At 42.2% G+C, this 24,734-nt stretch overlaps 1 protein-coding gene across 7 annotated transcripts in view; it reads left to right on the top strand.

Moving 5' to 3' along the window:
- Rufy1 (RUN and FYVE domain containing 1) overlaps positions 1-24,734 on the top strand; it is a 58,530-nt gene that overhangs the window by 32,777 nt on the left and 1,019 nt on the right. For 5 of the 7 annotated variants that reach the window (XM_058583364.1, XM_058583361.1, XM_058583366.1 and 2 more), the window contains 9 exons: positions 1,371-1,440; positions 3,566-3,667; positions 4,958-5,074; positions 7,233-7,400; positions 12,937-13,034; positions 15,467-15,586; positions 16,195-16,324; positions 18,578-18,672; positions 20,470-22,213. In XM_058583364.1, coding sequence (XP_058439347.1) covers positions 1,371-1,440; positions 3,566-3,667; positions 4,958-5,074; positions 7,233-7,400; positions 12,937-13,034; positions 15,467-15,586; positions 16,195-16,324; positions 18,578-18,672; positions 20,470-20,869 — 1,300 coding nt within the window. In that variant the 3' untranslated portion in view covers positions 20,870-22,213. The other 2 variants (XM_046457059.2, XM_046457060.2) reach the window with 2 other exon arrangements.

The following is a 24,734-nucleotide window of genomic DNA, read 5'->3' as shown; positions in this document are numbered from 1 at the left end:
TATGAACTCCAGTGAGTTCTTTAATGTAAAGTTATAATTTATTTACATGTATACTAGACTAACAGTAGAATCTACCTCACCAAATTGGTGGGGGAGAGGTGTCATTGAGTTGATGCATATAAAGTAATTAGAACAGATAGGGCCTGGCACATAGTCCAAAAAATAAGTTACTGCTATTATTGTGGGGATTATCATTATTGTTTATCAAGTCCATTGTTTTTCTATTTGATGACTCATTATATTAGCTTTTTACATATTTTTTTAATATAAAAGCACATACTATGTAATATTTCAAAAATGGAAGTGCCAGGTACAGTGGTGCACTCCTAAAATCCCAGCAACTTGGAAGGCTGAGAGAGGAGGATTGTAAATTCAAGTCTAGTCTTGGCAACTGAGCAAGACCCTCAGCGACTTGGCAAGACTCTTTCTCAAAATAAAACGGGCTGGGTATGTAGCTCAGTGCCAAAGTGCCCTGGGTTCAATCCCTGGTCAAGAAAAAAAGGGGGCAAGTAGCCAGGTACAGTGGCAGCTGTTTATTATCCTAGCTACTCAGGAGGCCAAGGCAGGAAGATCATAACTATGAGGCTAGCCTCCTGGCAACTTAGGAAGACCCTGTCTCAAAAATAAATAAATAAGTAAGGGCTGGAGATGTAGCTCAGCGGTAGAGAACTTGCCTGGCATGTAAGAGGCCCTGGGTTCAACCACCAGTACTGCAAAAAAAAAAGCAGGATGGGGGTTTAAGGGAAAGGGAGTGGGGATTTGGCTCAACAGTAGAACACTTGCGTAGCATGTGCAAAGCCCTGGGTTTGATCCCCAGACTGCAAAAAAAAAAAATAGGGTGGGTAGGAAAGAATATTAAAAAAAAAAAAAATTTAAAAATCACTTGATCTTCCTGCACCAAAGTACCAATACTTTGTTACTATTACCTTAGCTATGTGAATGCGGACACATTTTGGTTCCATCATCTATTGTATTGGAATAAAAATATTTTCAGCTAACTAAAAAGGGAATAAATCACATATTTTAGGGGTGAAACTTATTGGAAAGTATTTTTAAATTTTTTTAAATAAAAACAATATTTTTATTATTCTCATCTCCTCTGAGTTAGAGTCCTTTTGCGTTTTCATTTCATCCAGGAAATCTAAGAATTTCTCTTCTCATCATTTACAATTTGGGTAAACAGAGAGTTCACACTTAGGAGCTGGGGTTATAGCTCAACAGTAGAGCACTTGCCTCACACTTGTGAGGTACTGGGTTTGATCCTCAGCACCACATAAAAAAAAATAAATAAATAAAGATATTGTCCTTCTTTAAAAAAGCTTTAAAGAAAAAAGAGTTCACACTTACCTAATATTTTTATTTTTCTACAGCTGCACAGTTGGAGATCTTCAGACCAAGATAGATGGTTTGGAAAAGACTAATGCAAAGCTTCAGGAAGAGGTTTGTAACTTATTGAAACCCTTGAACAAACAGAATGACCCAAAGTTAAGAAAAATGGTACAGTTGGTATATCTGACCAGAGTTTCTCACTGTTAGGAAGGGGGATTATTAACCTTGGGTTGAGCTGCACATGGGACAAGAGAATATCTGTGTTCTGCCCTATTCAAGACTCCCAGTGAGACACCTCAGCTGATCATGAGCCAGTTCTTAGTGTCTTAGGTTTTATCATCCCAAAGTAACAGTACTTTGCAACAGTCCAGCTTCTGCCTGTCAAAGTGCAGTTTCTTCCTCTTTTCCACCTTTCCTGTGATGTCACATGCCTCCCTGCTGCCCTAGAAGGCACAAACTCCATTATGAGAGGCACCGTAGCCCACCCCTTCTGTTTTGGCCTCTCAGGAGCATGGAAACGGTCTCCCCACAGCATGGTCTTTCTCTGCTTTCTCACTAGGAAGAGAGAATGAAAGGACAGGAAGAAGGAGGGCTGAGGCCGAGGAAGACAGCTTGCTGCCAGCTGCCCAGCAGGCTCTTTGGTGGACACATCTTGTCTCCTGTTAGCAGGAGGGGGGTTGCTCAGCCTTTCTGAGGCTTTCCACAGGTAGCGGTCCCTGCTGCTCAGGCCTCCCCACTAGTCTCATTGGGAAGGAAGAGGACTTTGAGATGGAAAAGAAACACCTCCAAGACATGGAGACAGGGGACAGTGAAAGGAGACTCAGTGAGCACACCTTTGTAACAAGGACCCTGGTTTAAGGCACACTTTAATTGACTGCTTTCTCCTGAGGGGCCAGTCCTGAAGGCTTTCAGAGGAAGAGCTCAGATTTATAAGAGAGGAAGGAAATTCAAAGACAGTGTTCATTGGTAGGGGCATCATGGGAGAAACTTCACTGAACTTAGCATAGGAAGACACGGTCACCTTGGTAGGTCTTTGAGCCTCACTTTTGTCTTAAAGTTGGGTGATGATACATACTTTACAGTATTGTCATAAAGATTGCCAACTGAATATCATGACTATGCCTGATAGAACAGTTGTGAGGGTTGGGGAGTACTTGAATGTGAATTGATTTTAGAATGAGCAGATCACTTTATGTTCTCTCAGACCAGGTAGCATGCTTTGACTGAAGGTCTGATTTCACTATCAAAACTGAACAGCTGGGTTATTTTTGTTAAAAGCAAATTATTGTAAGAGAAGATTTTAGAGAAAAGTATTCCTCCATCAAGGTATGCTCTCTGTATCTTCAGAGAGTAGAGAAAAGTAGCTTTTACCACCTTGATCTGCTTCTTCCCTTTTGAGAGTAGTACCCCTTTTAAAACCTTAAGGTGTCTCACTTGGGCACAGCAATGGCTTAGAAACCCAACTGGCTTCCAAGCCTGAATGGAAAGTAATTCTGAGGAGTTTTACTGCTTTTGACAAAAGAAAAAGAGAGGCATTCAATGGCTCTAGGTCCTTTCACTGGGAAATGATGCTGAGGACAGAGCCAGGTACCAGAGACAGATATCAAGCTTCTTGCTCCTTCTCCAGCCTCCCCATCTCTCTGCAAGCTGTGTTCTGAGTCTAGAATAAGGAGGGACCTAGCTGCTGTATTTTGTCATCTCCCTTACTTGTAATATCCTCTCCTCAGGCAGATCCATCCAACTTCTATATACTTTTCCCTAAACTTTTCCCTAAACATATTCGAGGAAAGGAAGGATTTCTCTAGGGCATGGCTTTGAACTCACGATCCTCCTGCCTCAGCCTCCCGAGTCACTGGGATTACAGGCGTGTGTCAGTGCACCTGCCTTACTTCCACTATAATTTATGTAACCATTTCTCTAATAGTAGAATTCAGGCTGTTGCTGATTTTTTTGGTCAATAAATCATTGCCCACATGAAGTAGTAGTATATTACCATTTTTGCAAAGGGAGAAAATCTGGGGAGAGCTGAGATCACTAAGGGCACAGGTAGATAGATGGGAGAGGGAGTTTTACTATATACATTTTTGTGTCTTTGGGATTTTGAACCATATATTCCCTATTCAGTATAAGGCATCTGAAAATAAGTTGTTAATTGTGAAGATGCCGAGTAGATATTTTAATTTTAACAGTAAGATTAACTTTGATGTTAAGAAATGTAAAAATCTCTCTTAATCAGCTGTCAGCTGCAACAGATCGGATTTGTTCACTTCAAGAAGAACAGCAGCAATTAAGAGAACAAAATGAATTAATTCGTGAAAGAAGTGAAAAGAGCGTAGAGGTAAGAAATTGACCTTATAGTTATGTGTCATGTTACTCACTCAGATGTACCTATTGTCAGTCTCAAACTCATATAGTCTTTTCTTGGTGTTTGTGGGAGATTGGTTCTAGGATCATCTCCCTAGGATATCAAAATCCAAGTTCCATTATATAAAACAATGTAGTATTGGCATATAGCCTATGCATATTCTCCCAGATACTATAACTCAATCTCTAGATTACTCATAATACCTCATGTAGTATAAACGCTATGTAAATAGTTTTTATCCTGTATAATTTAGGGAATAATGACAAGGAATAAGAGTCTGTACATATTTAATACAGAATAATTTTTTTTTCAAATATTTCCAATTTGTGATTGGTTGAATCTACTGATGCAGAGACTGCAGGTATGAGAGCTGACTTTAGTTTTTTGTTTTTGATACCAGGAATTGAACTCGGGGGCACTCCACCACTGAGCCATTTCCCCAGCCCTATTTTGTATTTTATTTAGAGACAGGGTCTTACTGAGGTGCTTAGCACCTCGCTTTTACTGAGGCTGCCTTTGAACTCGTGATCCTCCTGTCTCAATCTCCCGAGCCTCCAGGATTACAGATGTGCATCACACACCCAACTTGACTATAGTTTAATAATGATCCAGTTCTCAGAATGTGTCTTTGATGTCAGAAAGTACTTCCTATTTCTGTTTCTATCCCTGCCAATGTCACTCTCAGGCCCCATGGACCACTTGGACTTCCTAGCCTTATGGGCCTTTATGCCAAGATTTCTTTTCATTCTTCAACTTCTGCTCATATGCTGAGTCTTCTGTAATGCCATCCATGATACCCACAGATGGGCTTATACCCTTCTCCCGTATTCCCATAGTTCTTCATACATCCTCCATCATAGAATCCACGTATTATTTTGTAAAATTGCCAGCTTGCAGCTGTCTCACCTGACAATTTTAAGGGTAGAAACCCTATCAGATTCACCACTAAATCCACCCAGTGCAAAAAAAAAAAAAAAGTCAATAAATACTGAATGATAGATTGGATAAAAGTCTTTCCTGCTAGGGTCTCTTGTACTGTTTTAAAGAAAATTAAATATAAATTTGCTATTTGAGCCCAACTTTTTAAAAAATTTATTGGCTACTCTCATTCTTTATCTTCAAATTCTAATACCTTTATAGATTTCACCTTTATCATGCAAAGAAAGCAGAAATTGTCCTACATATTTTCAAAGTTTAAATACTTTGTAGCTACTTTGTTTACCATAAGCAAACCATTCCTCTTGGTGTTCTTGATTGCTATAGATAACAAAACAGGACACCAAAGTTGAGCTGGAGACTTACAAGCAGACCCGGCAAGGACTGGATGAAATGTACAGTGATGTATGGAAGCAGCTAAAGGAGGAGAAGAAAGTTCGACTGGTAAGTATGCAAGACTGGGCATCCTTAGGAAGAATTTCTCTGTAGCTCTCCAAGTTAAATCCCTCTATTCCTTTTTTTTTTTTTTTTTTTTTTTTTTTTAAGTTATAGATGGACATAATACCTTCATTTTATTTATTTATATGTGGTGCTGAGAATTGAACCCAGTGCTTCACACATGCTAGGCAAGCTGAGCCATGACTCCAACCCTTCTGTCTACACGCTTTTTTTTTTTTTTTTTTTTGCCAGGACGGGTACCAGGGATTGAACTCAAGGGCACCTGATCTCTGAGCCACATCCCCACCCCTATTTTGTATTTTATTTAGAGACAGGGTTTCACGAGCTTTTGCTCGTGATCCTCCTGCCTCAGCCTCCCGAACCGCTGGAATTACAGGCTTGCACCAACACAACCAGCCCTTTTCACGTGTGTGCTAAAACCTGATGCCACTCATAGGAAGTTGTTAGTTTGAGAGTTGGGGATGTGGCTCAGTGATCAGATGTCCCTGAGTTCAATCCCTGGTACAAAAAAAAAAAAAAATAAGTTGTTAGTTTTTTAAAAAATCCTAATGAAATTCTGCATTGTCATTTATATTTTGTTCCCATTTTATAAACATTTTTTAGAGGTTGCTAGGAGACTAGACTCACGATTTCTTTGACAATACCATTCTCTTATGCCATGACCAGTGCAGCCAGTCTGGCAGGTTCCAGTGAGGGGCAAAGGGGGATAAGAAAAATAAAGACTCACAGACTCAGATTTTGAAGATAACAGCTGGGGTCATGTGGAGCGCTGCTCTCTAATGGAGAAGCAAGTCTAAAGAATTACACCAGCAATCTTTATTTATATATGTCTCATTATCAGATGAAGACTATTCAAGCATTATTCTTTGTATTCATGAAAGTTACAGAGTTGGCAACATTATACAACTAATTGCGCAGTTACATTCTACAGTTGCAATGTGCAATATGCAGCTTTGTGTAGCTCTCAAGAAAGTCCATTGTTTAAGTTACTATTATGAGGGTAGGTTCAGGAGCAGGGGAGCTTGGTGAAACATTGTGGTTGTCTAGCAAGAGAGTTCCTCTATTCCAGGAATTGTGTGCCTGACATCAAGGTTAATGCTGATAAGACTCTAGTACAGAGCCTCCTCATGGAGGGCATTACCACAACAGGTAGGCATCCTGCACCTTTGCACAGAAACTTTACCAGGCACCAAGCATCAAGCAACCCCAGTCTCAGACCTGGCACTTCCATTCTCAGTCCGTGCTCTCCACACTCTTAGGCTATTATTTCCATTTATCTGTCTGTCAGTGGCGCAAGTTCTTTATTAAACACATTTTTCTTCTTCTTTTTGGTACTGGGAATCAAACCCAGCAGCACTTCACCAATGATCTACATTCCTGACTCCCCCCCCCCCCACCCCTTTTCTTTTTTGGAGATAGGATCTTGCTAAGTTGCAGGGGCTGGCCTTAAACTTGAGATCCTCCTACTTCAGCCTCCCAGAGTTGCTGGGATTTTTGCCACTACATTCCCTATCAAGCCCAGTTTTTCCCTCCTTCCTCATTTAGCTTTATTGGAATAGTTTAAAATTACATTTTCTATTTTTTAGGACTTCAGTTGCTTTTTTAAACCCAATTTGTAGCTAGCTTTACTTATTTGCTTCCTTGAATGAATGTGGGGCAAAGTAGCCTAAGTTATTCAGGATGAAAAGAACCATTTCAAAATCGTTAGCATACAATAGGTTCAATCCCAGCCCCAGCAAAAAAAAAAAAAAAAAGAAGAAAGAAATTTTTTAAATGGTTGTATATTTTTTGCCATAAAGTAGCAAATCATTCCAGAGATTGTAACATTGCAACATCAGATCCCTTCTAGCATGCAAGCACAAGACACATTTTAGATTATGGATTCTAATTCTCTGGGTTAGGAGAACTTGGTTGCTAGAACCGTAGGCTCTTATTGCCAAGTCAGCTTTCTATTGATTTAATGTAAAGCCAAATTTAATTATATGATGAGGAAAAGGGGAGAAACTTAACCTCCAGACAGACTTTTCTCAAACCTGTTCTGATTTGTAATTTGTCTTTTAGTCATTGCCCAAGATACTACCCCAGTTAAATATATTTTTGTTATCTACTTTAATTGCATTTTTCTTGTAAATATCCTTTAAAGGAACTAGAAAAAGAGCTGGAGTTACAAATTGGAATGAAAATGGAAATGGAAATCGCCATGAAGCTACTGGAAAAGGATACCCACGAGAAGCAGGACACACTTGTTGCCCTACGCCAACAGCTGGAAGAAGTCAAAGCAATTAACTTACAGATGTTTCACAAAGTTCAGGTGGGAATTGGCTTTGGGTCTATATCATAATCTGGTTTCCTGCTGCTTTCCATGTGCTCCCTTTCAGTCTTACATCACTCTTCCTGCAGAATGGGCATATACATATCTGTGAGTGCTCAGTATGTTTCGGACCTGGTCCTTGGCCCTTTTGTGGTACTACATTTATTTTATTTGAGTCTGACAGCAGTCCTTGTGAAATGAGGAGAATGGAAATGACAGGGCAGAACTAAGCGGCTAAATCACATAACCCTGCTGACACAACTAAAGCATGATATATTTTTAATGCAAGCCAAACTTTATCAGTGTCTCCTAGCTGTTTACTTCTATTTCAGTGATTCATTGTATGCACTAAGAGATGGAGAAAGGAATTAAGGATAGCATTTAGTATTATCTTCTCCAAACTTTGCCATGAGGTTATTGTTGCTGAGCCTGTGGGTCACACAGCTAGTTGCTTACTTCTCTTATGTCACTTCAGAGTGATCAAAGGGAACTATGCCAGAAAGAATCAATCAGAGTTTAAAAAATAGCATCTAAAAATTATATAGGTTTTTCCCAGAAGCCATCCACAAGGGTACCATTCTGTGTCCTAAAACTTTTTTTTAAAAGTTCTGGTTCCTATTTTATTGCCAAAATAGACATACTTCATTTTCCATGGACATAGTTTGACCCTCACTTACAGTAATATCTATGTCACAGATAATGTGAGAGCAGACAGTACTAAAAAACTAATTTCTTCTGCCTTTGCGGGGGTGGGGGGGGACTGTTAAGGGCTGGGGATAGCTCAGTTGGTAGAGTGCTTGCCTCGCATGCACAAGGCCCTAGGTTCAATCCCCAGCACCACGATAAATAAATAAAAACTGTTATGTAAGATGAAATAATAAAGGAGAAAAATAATTTTATCCTTTTTACAAATGATCTATTTTAATTTTTTTTCATGTTTTCTTCTGTTTTGAGACCATAGAGAAACAAATTTAGTTAGTGTTGTGTGTTAGGGGAAAACCACTATAATAATTTAGTAAACTCTAAAATAGAATAGCTTATAAATATGGAAGTATGTATTTATGTGACAGAAGAGTTCCAAGTGACCATTTTAGACTAGCATATATACTCTCCACAGTCATTTAGGGGCCTAGGCTAATGCACTTTAAGCTTTCCAGGCTACTCTAGTTGTTACCGTTCCTGCAATAAGAAGGGTGGAGAAGAACAAAGTCCAGGGCCAAGGATTTCCTGTCTAGCAGTGAGATACAGGTTGCACACATCACTTCCAGTCAGTTCTATGGGAAAGAGTTAGTCACCAAGGCCACACTTGGCTTCAAGGGGATTCTGAGAGAGTCATCTTTCCTGGGCCACAGGCCTGATAAAGGGGAGAATATTTGTGGGTAGACACAATTGTCTGTATGATAGCCATCCCTATAGGAACTGCTATTGAAGTCCCATCTGGTTCCTCCTCCAAAACTGTAGGCCCTGGCTAATGGTTAGCACTTTCCAACAGCCCATGTACCCTGGAGCTGAAAGACAGTTGTTTCTCACAATAGCCCATCATATTAGTACAGGATGGTACAAAGATGCACCCAACAGAAGCACCCATTTGGAAAAGGGAAACATGGTAGGCAGTTGCTGGCCCATAAGTAGTTGCTTATGCCCTCTGGGCAGGAACTGTAAAGGCTGTGGCACCTAATGGTAGGCTATTTCTTAGCACTTCTTGCTTCTATGGTACTGCCTTCTGAAAGAGCTTCTATATTACCTAAAGTCCACCATCTTCCTCAGTAATATTCAAGGGGGAGTCAAGAGACCATGTCCACAGACAAAAAGCAGGTTTGATGGCCAGCTTTTTGCTGGTGTCACTTTGCCAGCATGGCAATTGTAATAGGAACCAAACAGCCACAAGAAATTTTCAGACCAGACTCATGGCTCCTTTGACAGTACAGTGGCCTCATTCATCACTTCTGGTCTGTCAGTGAGCAGAGTTCATTGAATACAGTTCTCATACCTATGTCATTGCTCTATGAATGTCTGTTTTGTGTGTGTGTCTCTCTCTCTCCGTCCTATTAACAGCAGATAATCCAAAACAATAGTTTTAGGTGTGAGAAAACGAAATTTGATCTGAGTTTTGCTGCTTGAGAATTTTGTTTTAGTGCCGGGAATTAAAACCAGGGCCTAATGCATACTAGGCAAGTAATTTGCCACTGAACTGTATCCCTGTACCGTGTGGGAAGTTTTTTAGGGGGTCGATGGAGGTGGATACTGGGGATTGAACTCAGGGGCACTCCACCACTGAGCCACATCCCCAGCCTTATTTTATATTTTATTTAGAGACAGGGTCTCACTGATTTGCTTAGCACCTCGCTTTTGCTGAGGTTAGCTTTGAACTCGGGATCCTACTGCCTCAGCCTCCCGAGTGGCTGGGATTACAGGCATGTGCCTGGCTCCATGTGAGAAGTTTTATAGAGCCTTTATTACTCAGTTTTTAGTCTTATCTCATATATTGTAAGGTCCAGAACAGCTGGCTTTACAAACCTCAACTCTTTGGGCTCTTCCCTATTCCCAGCACCTTGCCCAGATAGCAAGGATAGCCAACACGTATTAACATTCTGGCTCTTCTCAGCCACTTCTCCTGGAGCACCAGCATAGTTGACAAGTGCTTTGTTTTCCAAGTTTAGGTGAGTGATAGTTTTACTAACTGCTTTGCCATAACTAACAAGGATCCCCAGCTTTCTGGTTTGTTGCTTCTGCTTTGGCAACGCTAACCCATCTGCTGAGTCACTTGCACATATGTTAGACTTTTATTATGGCAGCACTGTGATCCAAGTTACTCTCTGTTCCTCTTAAAATTGTATCCACTTATTTTCACTTCAGACCCTTTCCACTTTAGGCTTCAAATGTACACAGTTGAATTCATCATATTCCTCATTTTGAGGCACGTGATAATATTAAATACCTCTTGGAGAGTTTTTCCCCTTTCAGTACTAGGGATTAAGCCCAGTTTACCACTGAGCTATATCCCAAATACTTTTTTATTTTTTATTTTGAGACAGGGTCTCAGTAAGTTGCTCGGGCTGGCCTTGAACTTGAGATCCTCTTGCTTTAATCTCCTGAGTCCCTGGGATTATTGGCATGGGCCACTCACTACACCCAGCTGTCTCTGACATTTCTATTCTGTTTGATGGTTATTGTCTGAATAACCATAGCTTTACAGTATGTTTTGATAGTAGATTGTGTTAGTTTTCCAGGGGTATTGTAACAAAGAACCAAAAACTGATGGCTTAAGAGAAATTTCCTCTTTCGGGATCCTGAAGACTAGAGGTCTAAGATCAGGGTGTCAGCAGAGTTAGTATTTTGGAAGCTATAAGGAAGCATCTTTCCCATTCCCCTTTCTTAGCTTTTGCTGGTTCCTGGCAACCCTGGCATTCCTTTCTTGGTAATCATCACCCCCATCTCTGCTGTCTTCTTCACACAGCATTCTCCTGCATGCATGTCTGTGTGCCCATAGCACCTTCTCATACTCATCAACAGTATCAATAGAATTAAATGTGGATATCAGCAATGGGACCCACTAGTGTTGGAAGTAAGGGCAGTCTTTGGGGGACTTTTCCACCTGTGGGTACTAACTCTGCATAATTAGTATCAGAATTGAATTGAACTGTAGGATACCATTTGTTGTCAGCATGGGTTGTTGGTATGGGAATACCCATACATTTCATGTCAGTCTGTTGTGAGAGCCAGGCATGGTGGCGCAAGCCTGTAATAACCAGCAGCTGAGGAGGCTGAGGCAGGTGGATTATGAGATCAAAGCCAACCATTTTCACATTTTGGCATCCCTGAAATCAAGATGCCTCTTATAGTCAGTGGCATGATGTGTTTCAGTTTTTTTGTTTTTTGTTTTTTTCCCCCACAGCACTTAAAATGATGATGTGTCTTCAGTGTAGTGAAATACCACATAGTGGGCTGGGGTTGTGGCTCAGTGGTAGAGCACTTGCCTAGCATGAGTGAGGCACTGGGTTCAATCAACTTAGTGAGGCTCTGAGCAACATAGTGAGACCCTGTCTCTAAATAAAATATAAAGCAGGCTGGGGAGATGGCTCAGTGGTTTAATGCCCCTGGGTTCAACCACCTGGTACCAAGGAAAAAAAAAAAAAACGTGCTGTGAGAAAAAAACAGACCACCCTCTCCTTCATTATATTCTGCTTTCTCATTTTGCAGGTTTGCACTATAACTCATTTTCAACTTTTGAAATGATGCTCGTTTGTTTTGTCTTTATTTCATTAAAAAACACTTACTAAAGTTTGAAATTAGCCACAAGAACTACTCTAGGGGGCTAGGAGAGGAGCTTAGTGGTAGAGCACTTGCCTAGAAATCTAAGAGGCCCTGGGGGTCTATCCCCAGCACCATAACACACGAAAATAAAATTAACTGTGCCTCTCATATTTGACAGAAGTACTTCATCATCCACAAGGCACATTTTTCACATTTTGGTATCCCTGAAATCAAGATGCTTCTTACAGTCAATGGCATGTCGTGTTTCAGTTTGTTTGTTTGTTTTTCTTTCTTTTCACAGCACTTAAAAATGATGATGTGTCTTCAGTGTAGTGAAATACCACATAATGGGCTGGGGTTGTGGCTCAGTAGTAGAGCACTTGCCTAGCATGCGTGAGGCACTGAGTTCAATTCTCAGCACCACATATAAACAAATAAATAAATAAAGGTCCATCAATAATTAATAAAAAATTTTTTAAAAAGAAATACCACATAGTGTTTATTTTATTTTAATTTTGTTTTGTTTTATTGTAGTATTGGGGATTGAACCCTGGAGCATTCTGCCTCTGAGCTACACATCCCCAGCCCTTTTAAATTTTAATATGAGACTGGGTCTTGCTAAGTTGCTGAGGCTAGCCTCAAACTTGGGATTCTCCTGCCTCAGCCTTCTGAGTAGGCGGTCAGAGAGTATAGGCTGGATGTTATTCAGGAATTTATTAGGACTAATGTCTCTTCAGCCTGTCTGTGTCCTTTTATTTTCAAGGTGTCACTTGTAAACATAAAAGAGTGCCCCCTCCTGGTTACTTGTAATGTGTTGTGATTAAAAGCCTAAACTGAGAAAGTCATACAGGTGTGGGAGTAAACCCAGCCTCACTCCTCATGTGCCCTCTAACCTTCAGCTACTTGCTTTCTCTTTCTAAGCGTCCCTCTTTTAATGGGAGAAATGGGACTATCATTGCCTCCCTTGAGACAGCTGAAAGGAGGTGTCAGATGAATTGGCAGATTTTCCTGGCACAGGGGACAGCTCAGGAACACTTTGAGTCTGCTCTAGCTATGGAGGGGCAGATTCCAGTACCTCCCTCTTTGCTCTTCTTCCTGTTAGCAGAGCTAAGAACCTTGACTTAATTTGTCTTCCAAGGATCTAGGGAAGAGCAGCAATTAATGCAGTATTCTTTAAAGTGTTAAAACATGCAAGGTTAACATTTAGACCCTATTTATAATGTGGAACAGACATAGGGGGAAAGATGGGCAGCAATGTGAACCCTTTTCCTTGCTTTTTTAGAATGCAGAGAGCAGTTTACAACAGAAGAATGAAGCCATCACATCTTATGAAGGAAAAACAAATCAAGTTATGTCTAGCATGAAACAAATGGAAGAAAGGTAATCACTTCCCCTGGCAGACAGTCCATCCCTAGAACATGATAGGCATTTTGGGGGCCTAGAACCCTACTCATAGTGCCTCTTAGGAGTACAGACAAGTTGAGGTGACTTCCCTTTTCCAGACTCATAATCTTGCCCAACAAGAGGACTGGATGCAGCAGTGTGACCTAAGCACATAATCAGTTAATCTGCCTTTTGGTCACTGTGAAATCAAATTGTCCTCTCAGGGGTTAGAACCATATAATGAGTGCCTTCTCGCTGATATTTGATATTTCACATTTATATATCAAGTCATCAGTGGATCACAGTAAATTCCAAAAATAGACCACACAAATATGCTTAACTTGTTTTTACAAAAGTGAGAGTACAAGTACAGAAAGGAGAGTCTTTTCAGTAAATGATATTGGAACAATTGATACCCATACGCAAAGCAAGGAACCTCAGTCTACACCTCATGTGTCTATAACAGTTAACTGAAAATGGATCGTAAATTTCAGTGTAAAACTAAAAACTATAAAACTTTTAGAATAAAACATAAAAAATCTTCATAATGTTAGGGTAGGTAAAGAGATCTTTTTTGCAGGTGTAGCATAAAAGCATAATTCATAGGAGAAAAACTTGATAAATTAGACTATCAAAATTTTAAACTTTCATTCTGTGAAAGACATAGGAGAATAAAAAGGCGAGATGTAAATTTGGAGAAAATTTACAGATCACATATGACAAAGAACTTGTATCCAGAATTTATAAAGAACTCTTAAAAACTCAAGCAAACAATCTGATTTAAAAATGGGCAGAAGTGGGGCTGGGGTTGTGGCTCAGTGGTGGAATGTTCACTTAGCACATGCAAGGCCCTGGGTTCGATTCTCAGCACCACATAAAAATAAATAAATAAAATAAAGGTATTGTGTCCAATACAACTAAAAAAAAAAAAAATGGGCAAAAGTTTTAAACAGATATTCACCAGAGGACATACGAACAGAACATAAGTACATGAAAAGATATTCAGTATCAATAGCCATTAGAGAAATGAACAGTAAAATGATGAGATCCCACATATCTATCAGAACAGCTAGTTTTTTTTTGTTTTGTTTTGTTTTTTCTTTTTTGAAACCAGGTCTCACTATGTTGTCCAGAATGTCCTTAAGTGATCCTCCCACCTCAGCCTCCTGAGTACCTGGGACTATAAGAAAGTAGTACCATACCCAGCTAATTTTTTTTTTTTTTTTAATGACAGTACCAAGTGCTGATGAGGACACAGAGCAGTTGGAATTCTCATACATAATTAATGGGACACAAAGTGGCACAACCACTTTGGAAAATAGACTAAACATCTGTGCCACACGGTGGCTCACAGCTGTAATCCCAGTGGCTCTGGAAGCTAAGGCAGGAGGATCTCAAGTTCAAAGCCAGCCTCACCAAGAGCGAGGCACTAAGCAACTCAGTGTGAACCTGTCTCTAAATAAAATACAAAAAAAAAAAAAAGGCTGGGGATGTGGCTCAGTGGTTGAGTACCCCTGAGTTCAATCCCTAGTACCCGCCCCCCACAAAAAAAAACTAATATCTTTATCACATGACCCAATAATTGTGCTCCTAGACATATTCGAAAGAGAAATGAAACTTACATCCATACAAAAACCACTACACAAATATTTACAGCAGCTCTATTCATATTGTCAAAAACTAGAACCAATCCCAGTGTCCTTCATTGGATGAGTAGATAAACAAACTGGTACAATTATACAATGAAATATAACTCAGCAATTAAAAGGAATAAATCACTGACACAAAAAATTTTGTCGATCTCAAAGATATTGTTCCAAGAAAAAGAAACCAGTCTTAAAAAGTTCCATAAAGTATAATTCCATTTATATCATTCTCAAAAAAGTAATGCCATAGTGTCCCAGAACAGATCAGTGGTTGCCACAAGTTTGGGATGGAGAGAGGGTGTGATTACAGTGGGACAAAACTAGGGTTTTGGAGTGATATAACTGTTGTGTATCTTGGTTGTGGAGTATCTGTGTCTTGTTATACAGGTGCTAAGACTCTACATATACACACACAAGTCAGTTAGACTGTAAGTTAGTTTTAAAAGAAAAAATTCACTGGGCTGGGGGTGTTTAAAAGAAAAAATTCACTGGGCTGGGGGTGTAGCTTAGTGATAAGGCACTTGCCTGGCATACTTGAAGCCCTGAACTCAATTTTCTGTAACACTAACATGCACACAGAGAGAGAGAGAGAGAGAGAAAACTATTCAGAAGGCCGAAGGACTGCATTAACCCAAGAGTTCAGTACCAGCCTGGGTAACATAGCAAGACTGACTCATTAAAAAAAAAAAAAAAAGGAAATATTCAAGCCAGTGATAATTGTACCTTAAACTGAGATGACCCTTTCCTTACAAAGATGGAGTCCATGCGTGTGCTTGCCTCTAGGTTACAGCATTCTGAAAGGGCAAGACAGGGGGCAGAGGAGCGGAGCCACAAGCTGCAGCAGGAGCTCGGCGGGAGGGTCAGCGCCTTGCAGCTGCAGCTGTCACAACTTCACGAGCAATGGTAGGCAGAAGCATGCTGGGGAGGACTGGGAAAGTGGCTTCCAATCTTTTTTCTCATCTCCAGGAAGAATTGGGAACCAATAGTGTTCTACCCCAGAGTTTACCCAGCAAATGTAGGATTAGGATGAGATCATATATGCTAAGTGTAAAAACAATAATGAGTGAAAAGACATAGCTCTTCCCCATGTGACGAACGATATTAGAAGCAGATTCCAGGGACCCCACCCAGGACCACTCAACTGGTGAGAGAGAAGAGTCAGGATTTAAGTGGAATGTCATCTCTGACCTTGATCACCTTCTTCTGCTTCCTTCCTCCCATATTCTTGGCTGTCTATAGGCTATCATAAGCAGAATAAATACTGAATTTTCTTGACCCTCAGGTCTCTATCTCAGGAAGAGTATTCAGTGTGGTGTGAATACTAGCATTCCTAGTCCTTATGGAAGTGCAGGTGACCCTTAGGGAAAAGGAAACCTGACTTCACTACCTTGTTGAAGGGCTTAGATGCCCCTGTGGAAATTCAGGTGGTACTCCCTTCCCTGTGGAGTGAATTGTGAATCTTCTATGAAAAACCTCCATTGAGACTAACTGGTTTTGTTTTGGGAAAACAGTTCAAGTCTAGAGAAAGAGTTGAAATCAGAAAAAGAGCAAAGACAAGCTCTTCAGCGAGAATTACAGCATGAAAAAGACACCTCCTCTCTGCTCCGAACAGAACTACAGCAAGTAGAAGGATTAAAGAAGGTAAGGTGAAATTTCCTTGAGAGAAAAAGAGCATCCAGCAGTCCCCATGCTCCTCTGCTAAAGAGATGCTCCTGCCTACTCCTCCATGTGCCCTTTGTGTGGGAGCCAGGCCCTGTTCCAGGGTTTGTTTTTGCTGTTCCCAACCCAGCAAAGCATCTGAGGAAAAGGTACAGACAAATCATAAGTCAATAAGCCACCAACCATATAAGCTCAGAGAATGTTAAGTGCTATGAAAAGAATAAAACAGGAGGGTTTCCTCACAGTGAGGCAGAGGATCTGGGAAGAGAAAAACTGACAAGCAGAGGCTTGAATAATGAGCAAAGACAGCCCAGGAGACTTGGCAGGGTACCTTTCAGGCCAGCAGTCCATTTCATTTGAGAACAATCACCATCTACTGGTGGAGAGCCAGTGGCAGATTTGCAGAAAGAAAACTAGAGTATTGTAGGAGAGTTCAATATTTTTGAACATATGCCAGTCTATACTTTCACCCCAGAGGTTGGCCAGCCACTCTGTCCAGAGTCAGGTCATCTCTAGGAAGCAGACTGAACCAGAGCCCAAAATAAGCCCTAGGGAAAACCTGAGGCATACATTTTCCCTGGTATCACCTCTGTCCTCTGGAGGCCCCAACTTGTTTGAAGATATGTCCTGGATCCTGAGGCTTCAGTGAGCAAGAGAAGAGGGGGTGCTAGTACGGCATCACTGCCTGGTTATAGAATTGGACACCTCTCAGGAAACTACGAGGTAATCTGAAAATGTTTTCCCTAATATAGTCAGCCAGCTTCCCAGAAGTTTCTACCATTCTGGATAAAGTTAGTTCCAGCCTGGTGTACTGTGACTTGCAGAGGTCTTCCCTTGTTGGGGGGGGGGGGGGTCATACAACAGGTTCCCAAGCAGGATTGAGCCAAAAAAGTGCACTGCCTTCACCATACCTTCCAGTCACAAGGGTCCGTTGTCACCAACACAGCTTCCAGACCTAGGTTTTGTGCATTGATGAGGTAGTAGATACTGCTATGCAGTTAGAGCCAAGAGGTTCTCTTGGTTGCCGTTAGAAAGTGTCTTAAGTTGCTGCAGAAGGGAAAGGTTCTGCAGGACTCAGAGGGGATGAGGGAGGAAGTAGAGGATAAGAGGGGACCTTTAGAAAGTTATGCTGCATCACAGAACATATTCCTCTATTCCTCCTCAAAATATTTTGGTCTGTATTTGAAATACCTCCTCCACCCGTCCCCCAACAAAAGAAACAATGTGTCTGACATCACCAATAAGCCTCAGGATGCCTTTGAGCCCTTGATAGGTTGTAGGTTCCCAAGGTACAGGGGGGCATGTCTGGGGAAGCTGCTCACTGCTTGGTCTAAGTCTCATTGTTGTTCCCATCAGCCCAAAAACCCTGTGTCTCCATTCTGGCCTTGCCAGGTGTGCTGGTCCCAGATCACAGTCTGTGTCCTCCATTGAGCTTCCCTCCCTCACATAGCTTTTCATACAGTCTTAAGTGGACTCAAACTTGGTATTCTACCTCAGCCTCCAGCTGCTGGCATTACGGGTATATAACCACTGCACCCAGCACCTTCATATAGTTTTGTATAAGACTCATCTATATACTTTTTAAAATAGCTGCTTTTAAAAAATATCTGTCTTGGGCTGGGGATATACCTCAGTTGGTAGAGTGCTTGCCTCGCATGCACAAGGTCCTGGGTTCAATACCCAGCATCACCAAATAAACAAATAAAAATGTCTGTCTTTAATAGAAGCCCAGGCAAAGCCTTACTTGCCTTGTAAGGATAACTGTTTTTAATGTGGTTATTCTCTGTCCCATGTCCCTGTCCCCAGCTGAGAGCCCCTACAATAGCACTCACTTTTCAGCTTCCCATTCTTAATAAGCGGGTGAAAAATAATCCACTAATGTCTTAAATGACAATAATGCAACAAACGACATTTTGCTCTTGCAAGATTTTCTGATATAGCCACATGTGGTGGCACACATCTGTAATTTCAGCTACTGCAGAGGTCGAGGCAGCCGGATCGCAAGTTCAAAGCCAGCCTGGGCAACTTAGCAAGACCCTGTCTCAAAATAAAGTGAAAAGGGCTGTTGGTGTAGCTCAGTGGTGGAGTACTTACTTAGCACAAAAGCCTGGGTACAATCTCCAGGCACCCAAAAAAAAAAAAAAAATCTGATCTTCTTGTTGATCTGGCTACTAAATCTTAAGTGGTGTGCAGTGACAATGTGATTCTATATCAGACCTGGCTTATCCATTTTAGGAGCTGCGAGAACTCCAAGAGGAGAAGGTAGAGTTACAGAAGGTCTGTGATGAGCAAGAACAAGCCCTCCAGGAAATGGGACTGCACCTCAGCCAGTAAGAATCCTGATTCCCCCACCTTCCCCTGGTGCACAGGGCTGGGTCTAGCAGGCTTGCTGTAGCCTCTCCATTAGAAGTATCACACAAGTCCAGTCTGCCCACCTCACCCAAACCTATTTCCTGTTGTTAGGAGGAGGCAGCGCTATTCAGGAGGCCTGTCTGCTTTCAAGGGTGACCTCCTAGGAAGTCAGGCCTCTAGGGAATCAAGCCCTGATATCAACTATGGGGATTTTAATCAGCTATTGATTAATTTATTGTGAATATTCTTTTCTATTGACCAGAACACTCATGTTCACAAACTTAACATCTAGATCCTAAGGATGATGCTGGGTCAACTTACAGTCAGGCCAGAGTGAACAGAGGTGGTTTAAGAAAGACTGCCATGCAGCCAGCACACTGGCCAGCCCTGCCCACCTGCCTTTTCTGGGAGTTGACACTTGGATCCACCAGAGGCTCTTTTCTGCCAGGTTCTGATGGTGCACAGACCCTGGTAGCCTTGACAGGGTTACACAGTGTCCCAGTGTCCCAGTCTGGATAGATTGCTCTGCACACATGGCCCTGGAAATAGGTCACACTGCAGATTTTAGACCTTGTCCATTTCTACAATAATTCAGTTTTCAAAGAGTGGATAGATAAGATATTTCTTCTTATGGGTTAAGTCTGTCTTGGTTGCAAGTGATAGAAATCCAACTCAAACTGGCTTAAAAAAAAAAAATCAGGAGTCAGTCTACCTCCTACCTCTGCTGTCCTATTATATACCTCACGGGTGTGTCTAGCCCCCACAGGGGCAAGATGGTACCCAGTGGGACCACTTATCAGAGGAAGTTCCTCTTTCTGCATAGCTCCCAGAGACCTGAGGAGTTTACTTTCTGCTCTCCAAAGTCTTGGACTATCACTTAACACAAGTGCCATGACCATAGAGATAGGGGCCTGGTAACCAGCATAGCTTGGGCTGAGGTGTTATGTGGCCATCACAGGTCCATGGATGGGAACGAAAATTAGAATAAGCTAGAAACACTCATGTTGCATGTGGGTGTGTACAAACTTGGAATTTTTTTCTTCTCAGTATAGAAAGGTCAAAGGTCTTTTTTCTTTTTTTTTTTTTTTGGTACCAGGGATTGAACTGAGGGGCACTCAACAACTGAGCCACATTCCCAGCCCTATTTTGTATTTTATTTAGAGACAAAAAGTCTTACTGGTTGCTTAGCGCCTCACCATTGCTGAGGCTGTCTTTGAACTCGCAATCCTCCTATCTCAGCCTCCCAAGCCATTGGGATTACAGGCATGTGCCCAGCAAAGGTCTTCCATTTTTTAAGAAAAATAAGAGGCATGGTGGCACACACTTGTATTCCCAGCTGCTCAGGGGGCCAAAACAGGATTACAAGTTCAAGGCTAGCTTCAGCAACTTAGCAAGACCTCATCTCAAAATTTAAAAAATACAAGAGGACAGGAATGTAACTTAGTAGTAGAGTGCCCTTAGTTTTATTCACCAGTATAGTAAAAAATAAAAATAAAAGACAGGTCTGGTGGGAACATATTCTGTATATTCCTACATGCAGATGAAGATGCTGCCTATTCTCCATCCTCACCCACCGTCTGTGAGTGTGGGCTTAGACAAGCTTAGGGCTGCTGCTTAGCCCCCTCCTACCCTCATCCCTGCCATCTTCTGGGGCTGAGTGTCCTGCAATGCTCTCAGCTGGCTGGGTAATCATCTTGCTCTGGCCTCTGCCCCACTGGGGGCAGTTCCTTGAGAAATGGCAGAGCCAAATGTCTTTCCTTGTTTTCCAATCACAGGCCAGTTCTTCAGGCACCTCAGGAACACTCACCAGAAGCAGACTTGGAACTTGGGGATGGCCAGAGCAGGCCACTTGGGTTTGCAGCCAGGAGCGTGCACCATGCTTCCTCCTACCTGTCCTCTCACACTGGACAAACTCAAGGCACAGCTAGAATTTACCCTTCTAATGAGCCAGAGACCTCAAAAATGTCAGTGGCCTTTGATCTTGGAAATGTCCCAGTCACCATGCTGCTCACAGCTGAGTTCTGTAGCTTTTGCAAGGTCAGGCACGTGCAACCCAGACAGGACCATCTCAGGAGTTGCTTTCATGCTGTCTCCCCTTGTTCTTTCTCCCTCCTGCAAGCCAGTACCAGGTGCCAGAAGAGGAAAAACCTGTTCTCAGACCCCATTACCAGCTAAGAAAGTTCCTGTATCTTGGCGACTTTTGGGTGCTTCCTGAGTTGTGTTTTCCAGAATTCTTGTGTGTTCAGACTGCCATCATGACCTAATTTGCCAAAGCCTGTCCATCTGGACTGTCTCTGATCCTGTCAGCGTGCTGGCCTATTTCTGCAACTGAATAGGGGAGGGAAGGAGCTGTCTGCAGGATCAGTAGTGAATGCCTGATGCTATTTTCTAATCCCTCATTTAGCAATCTGGCCTGTTTCCCCCAGAGACCTGCCATTTTGACAGTCTAATCTAATGTCAATTTATTTATTTATTTATTTTTTAGGGGAGAGAGAGAGAGAAAATTTTAATATTTATTTATTTTTAGTTTTCAGTGGACAACATCTTTGTATGTGGTGCTGAGGATCGAACCCAGGCCGCACGCATGCCAGGCGAGCGTGCTACCGCTTGAGCCACATCCCAGCCCCTAATCTAATGTCAATTTAGATTGATCTCAGCTTTTAAGAAAGGCTCAGACTTCCCCCAAACTGCAAATGCATAGTTTGATTTTATTTGATTTAGTTCTGCCAATTTAGACCATGTTCAGTCCTGTCTCTTATGTGAACAACTAAATAATTATTCCTAACAACAGAGTGGAGAATGAATGAAGCAAGAACAAATGACCAGCCAAGTGTGGTCATTTACAAGCCTGTAATTCCAGCAACTTGGGAGGCCAAAGTAGGAGGACTGCAAGTTCAAGGCTGGCCTGGACAACTTGGAGACCCTGTCTCAATTTTTTTTTTTTTTTTTTTTTGGTGTGTGTTGGGGGTGGGGGGTGCTGGGGATTGAATCCAGGGCCTTGTTAATGTTGGACAAGCAATCTACCAACCAAGCTATCTCCCCAGCCCTCCTGTCTCAAAATTAAAAAAAAAAAAGAGGCCAGAGGTATAGCTCAATGGTTAAGTGCCCTTGAATTAAATCCTCAGTTCCAAAACAAACAAGACCATGCCTTTTGAGCCTGCCTCTTGGAATACTGGCCAGGGAGAATTGAGAGAAACCAAGCCTTTCCCTACTGCAAGCACGTCACAGATCCAAAGAAGCCAGAAACCTGGGCTTCTATGAGATCATTATCAATTTTTAAATGATTGGAACCACTTTAAAATCTTTTCAAATCCTTGCAGGCTACAGTCTGTTCTTGGCCCAGATTTGATTCCAAGCTCAGCCTCAAAAGAGTGTTTCATTTTATTTACACATAAGCCAGTGTGATGAAGTGTCTGGGATGACACTTCTTAGTCCTAGTGTTTTCACAGAGCCCACAGTCACTGCAGTTTTGTTAAAATTCTAGAACCTCTCATTGCTACAAAATTATCTCTTTTTTGCCCTCCAGGTCCAAGCTGAAGATGGAAGACATAAAAGAAGTAAATAAGGCACTTAAGGTATTAGATTATGTTATTAGCATAAGAATTGCCATGAGTATGTGCATTTATGTGTTCCCCAATCAGATGAGAACGTGGTTGAGGCAGTGGAGGTAAAGACAAGAGTTTCATGTCACTTGACAGTGGCAATGACTAACAAGTGGACAAGTGTGAGCTGGAACCTAGATCTTCTGATTGCAGTTCCTTTGCCATCAGCTGTACCTTTAAAATAGGCCTAGATGACAGGTACCCCAGAGGAAGGAAAATGTAGAAGGAAGAAAGCTGGAATTTTCCCCCCCAGATTAAGAACCAGAGATCATGATATAGGCCCCATTGCAGAGCACCATGTCACTTCCGGGAACTTTAAACCAAATCCTGAGTTGTTTCTGGACAACTGAAAGATTCTAGATAATTCTGGGGACGGCAGAATGCGACATACCACTTAAGAACGGGAACAAGCAGGGAATCCATGTGTGTGCTAGCTGTGGAGAATGGGAGCAAAGGCAAACTTTCTAGGCTTGCCATCACTCCCAGGGCAGGCTATTCAAAGCAGGGCAGCCCCCCTGTTTGCAGGAGCTTTTCTGACTCCATTCTGCTTTGGCAGCAGTGCCAAAGCAGTCCTCCTCCATCTGTCACCCTTTGTGTGTCCAGAACAGAGACTCTCAACATTGCTGTATCTAACTTCCATGTACAATAGTAGGTGAGAAGCAAAAACTGTCACAGCAACTAACAGCAGTATGAACTTCTATGTAACATAAGTTTACTTTGTCCCCAGGGCTGGGGATGTGGCTTAGTGGTACAACACTCAATGTGTATGAAGCCTTGAGTTCCATCCCCAGCACAAGGGAACAAAACAAAATCAACCCTCCCTTACAAACTGAAAATTCCTTGGCTGTAATTTTTATAAGACACCTGCCTTTATATCCCCCACCATATGTAGAAGTGTACAGCAGTGACAGCTTAACTGTTTAGAGGGAGGATAAAATCATAGAACAGGACCCTGGAGCTACTTTGAGCTCTTTTGAGGTGGGATGCATCCTGGGCACACATTTGGTAGCCCCAAGGGCCTGCTGTTATGTCCAACAGATACTAAAGGGCCAGAAAAGTGCATCATTTCTGACCCCAGTCCCTAAGGCTGAATAAAAGACATGTCCTATTTTCCCAGAGAAAGTCTTCCAAAATTCATCTTTCAAAGCCCCAGATGCCTCCTCTACAACTGAGCTAAGCTGCTTCCCAGGGCTGAGGGTGGGGGTTGGGCATTCATGAGGACATGCTGCACATCTCCCCAGGGACCCATGTCACCAGTTGTCCTGGTCCCACTCAGATATTACCCGTCTTCCTTCTATTAGTTCAGGTAGTTACTCTGGATAGTGTCTCAGGCATGGCTTAAGAGAAGCAAGCACCAGAAACTGACTCTGGTGATGTCAGCCAAAGGGATTTATTGAAAGGGCAAGGGAGAGGCTCAAAGTAACAGGATGCTAGAGAATCTTTTAAGGCCCAGTGGGAGGCAGACCAGAAGGCTGAGAGGGCAGGCACCATCTGGAACACATGAATGACAACTGCAGTCATAGCAGTTCCCTACATTACAGCTTGTATGAGGCCACATCTGGCAGGAAAGCAGCAATGCCTCACAAGGAAACCAGATGTGATTAGGGAGAGACAGTGGATGCAGCCAAACACAGGTAATTTCTCTCCCATCAGAGGCCAAGACATAAAATGGAATTCCAGGGTTTTCTTTCTCCTCAGGGTCATACTTGGCTGAAAGATGACGAAGCAACACACTGTAAGCAGTGTGAAAAAGAGTTCTCCATTTCCCGGAGAAAGGTATGTAGGGGTGAGTTGTCACCCACTGAGATTCCCCTTTCTCTAGTTCCTTGTCAAACCGGATGTTAAAATGTGATCACACTCATTGGTCTGCAAATGGGCAATTCTCCCCCCAACGTATCTATGCAACTGACTGTCCAGCCTGGCTCCCCTCACTTTTGGGGACCCTGGCCAGTACAGGCCCCTCATCACCAGTCCTTTTCATGACACAGCTGCTGTAGGGAAGTACACCATTGCAAATTTTCTGTGTGCAACAGGACCAAAGTCTGGCCAATTTAGGCAAAAACAGAATCCACGGGAAGTCACCAAAAACTCACTGGGGCCCCAGTCAGGGCACTTGCCCCAGGTAAATCTGCCTGTTTGCATAGCCACCTCCAGGATCTAGTTAGACTCCTAGGCCCTCCTCCTTTGGCCCAGGATACAAGGGGTCTTGAGCAGCCTCAGCAAAACAAGCTGAGTATGGAAAAGCAAACAAAGCAACACTGGGAATTTAAGGGCAAGTCCTGTCCCGCTGCCACTACCAACCCCGTCCACACACCTTTGGGTTCCATGTCCACATCTGCTCCTATTAATATCCTTTGGGAAAGGAAAAGCCAGAGTCCTTGCCAGTGTCGGACAGTAGGTTCAGAGCTGGAGACACCCTTCTTGAGGCTGCCTTTTCG

Source organism: Marmota monax, unplaced genomic scaffold, assembly GCF_021218885.2.
Source record: "Marmota monax isolate L192 unplaced genomic scaffold, Marmota_monax_Labrador192_F-V1.1 WCK01_AAM20220418_F8-fsc00263, whole genome shotgun sequence".
NCBI lineage: Eukaryota > Metazoa > Chordata > Mammalia > Rodentia > Sciuridae > Marmota > Marmota monax.
This window is presented reverse-complemented; position numbering and strand designations above follow the sequence as displayed.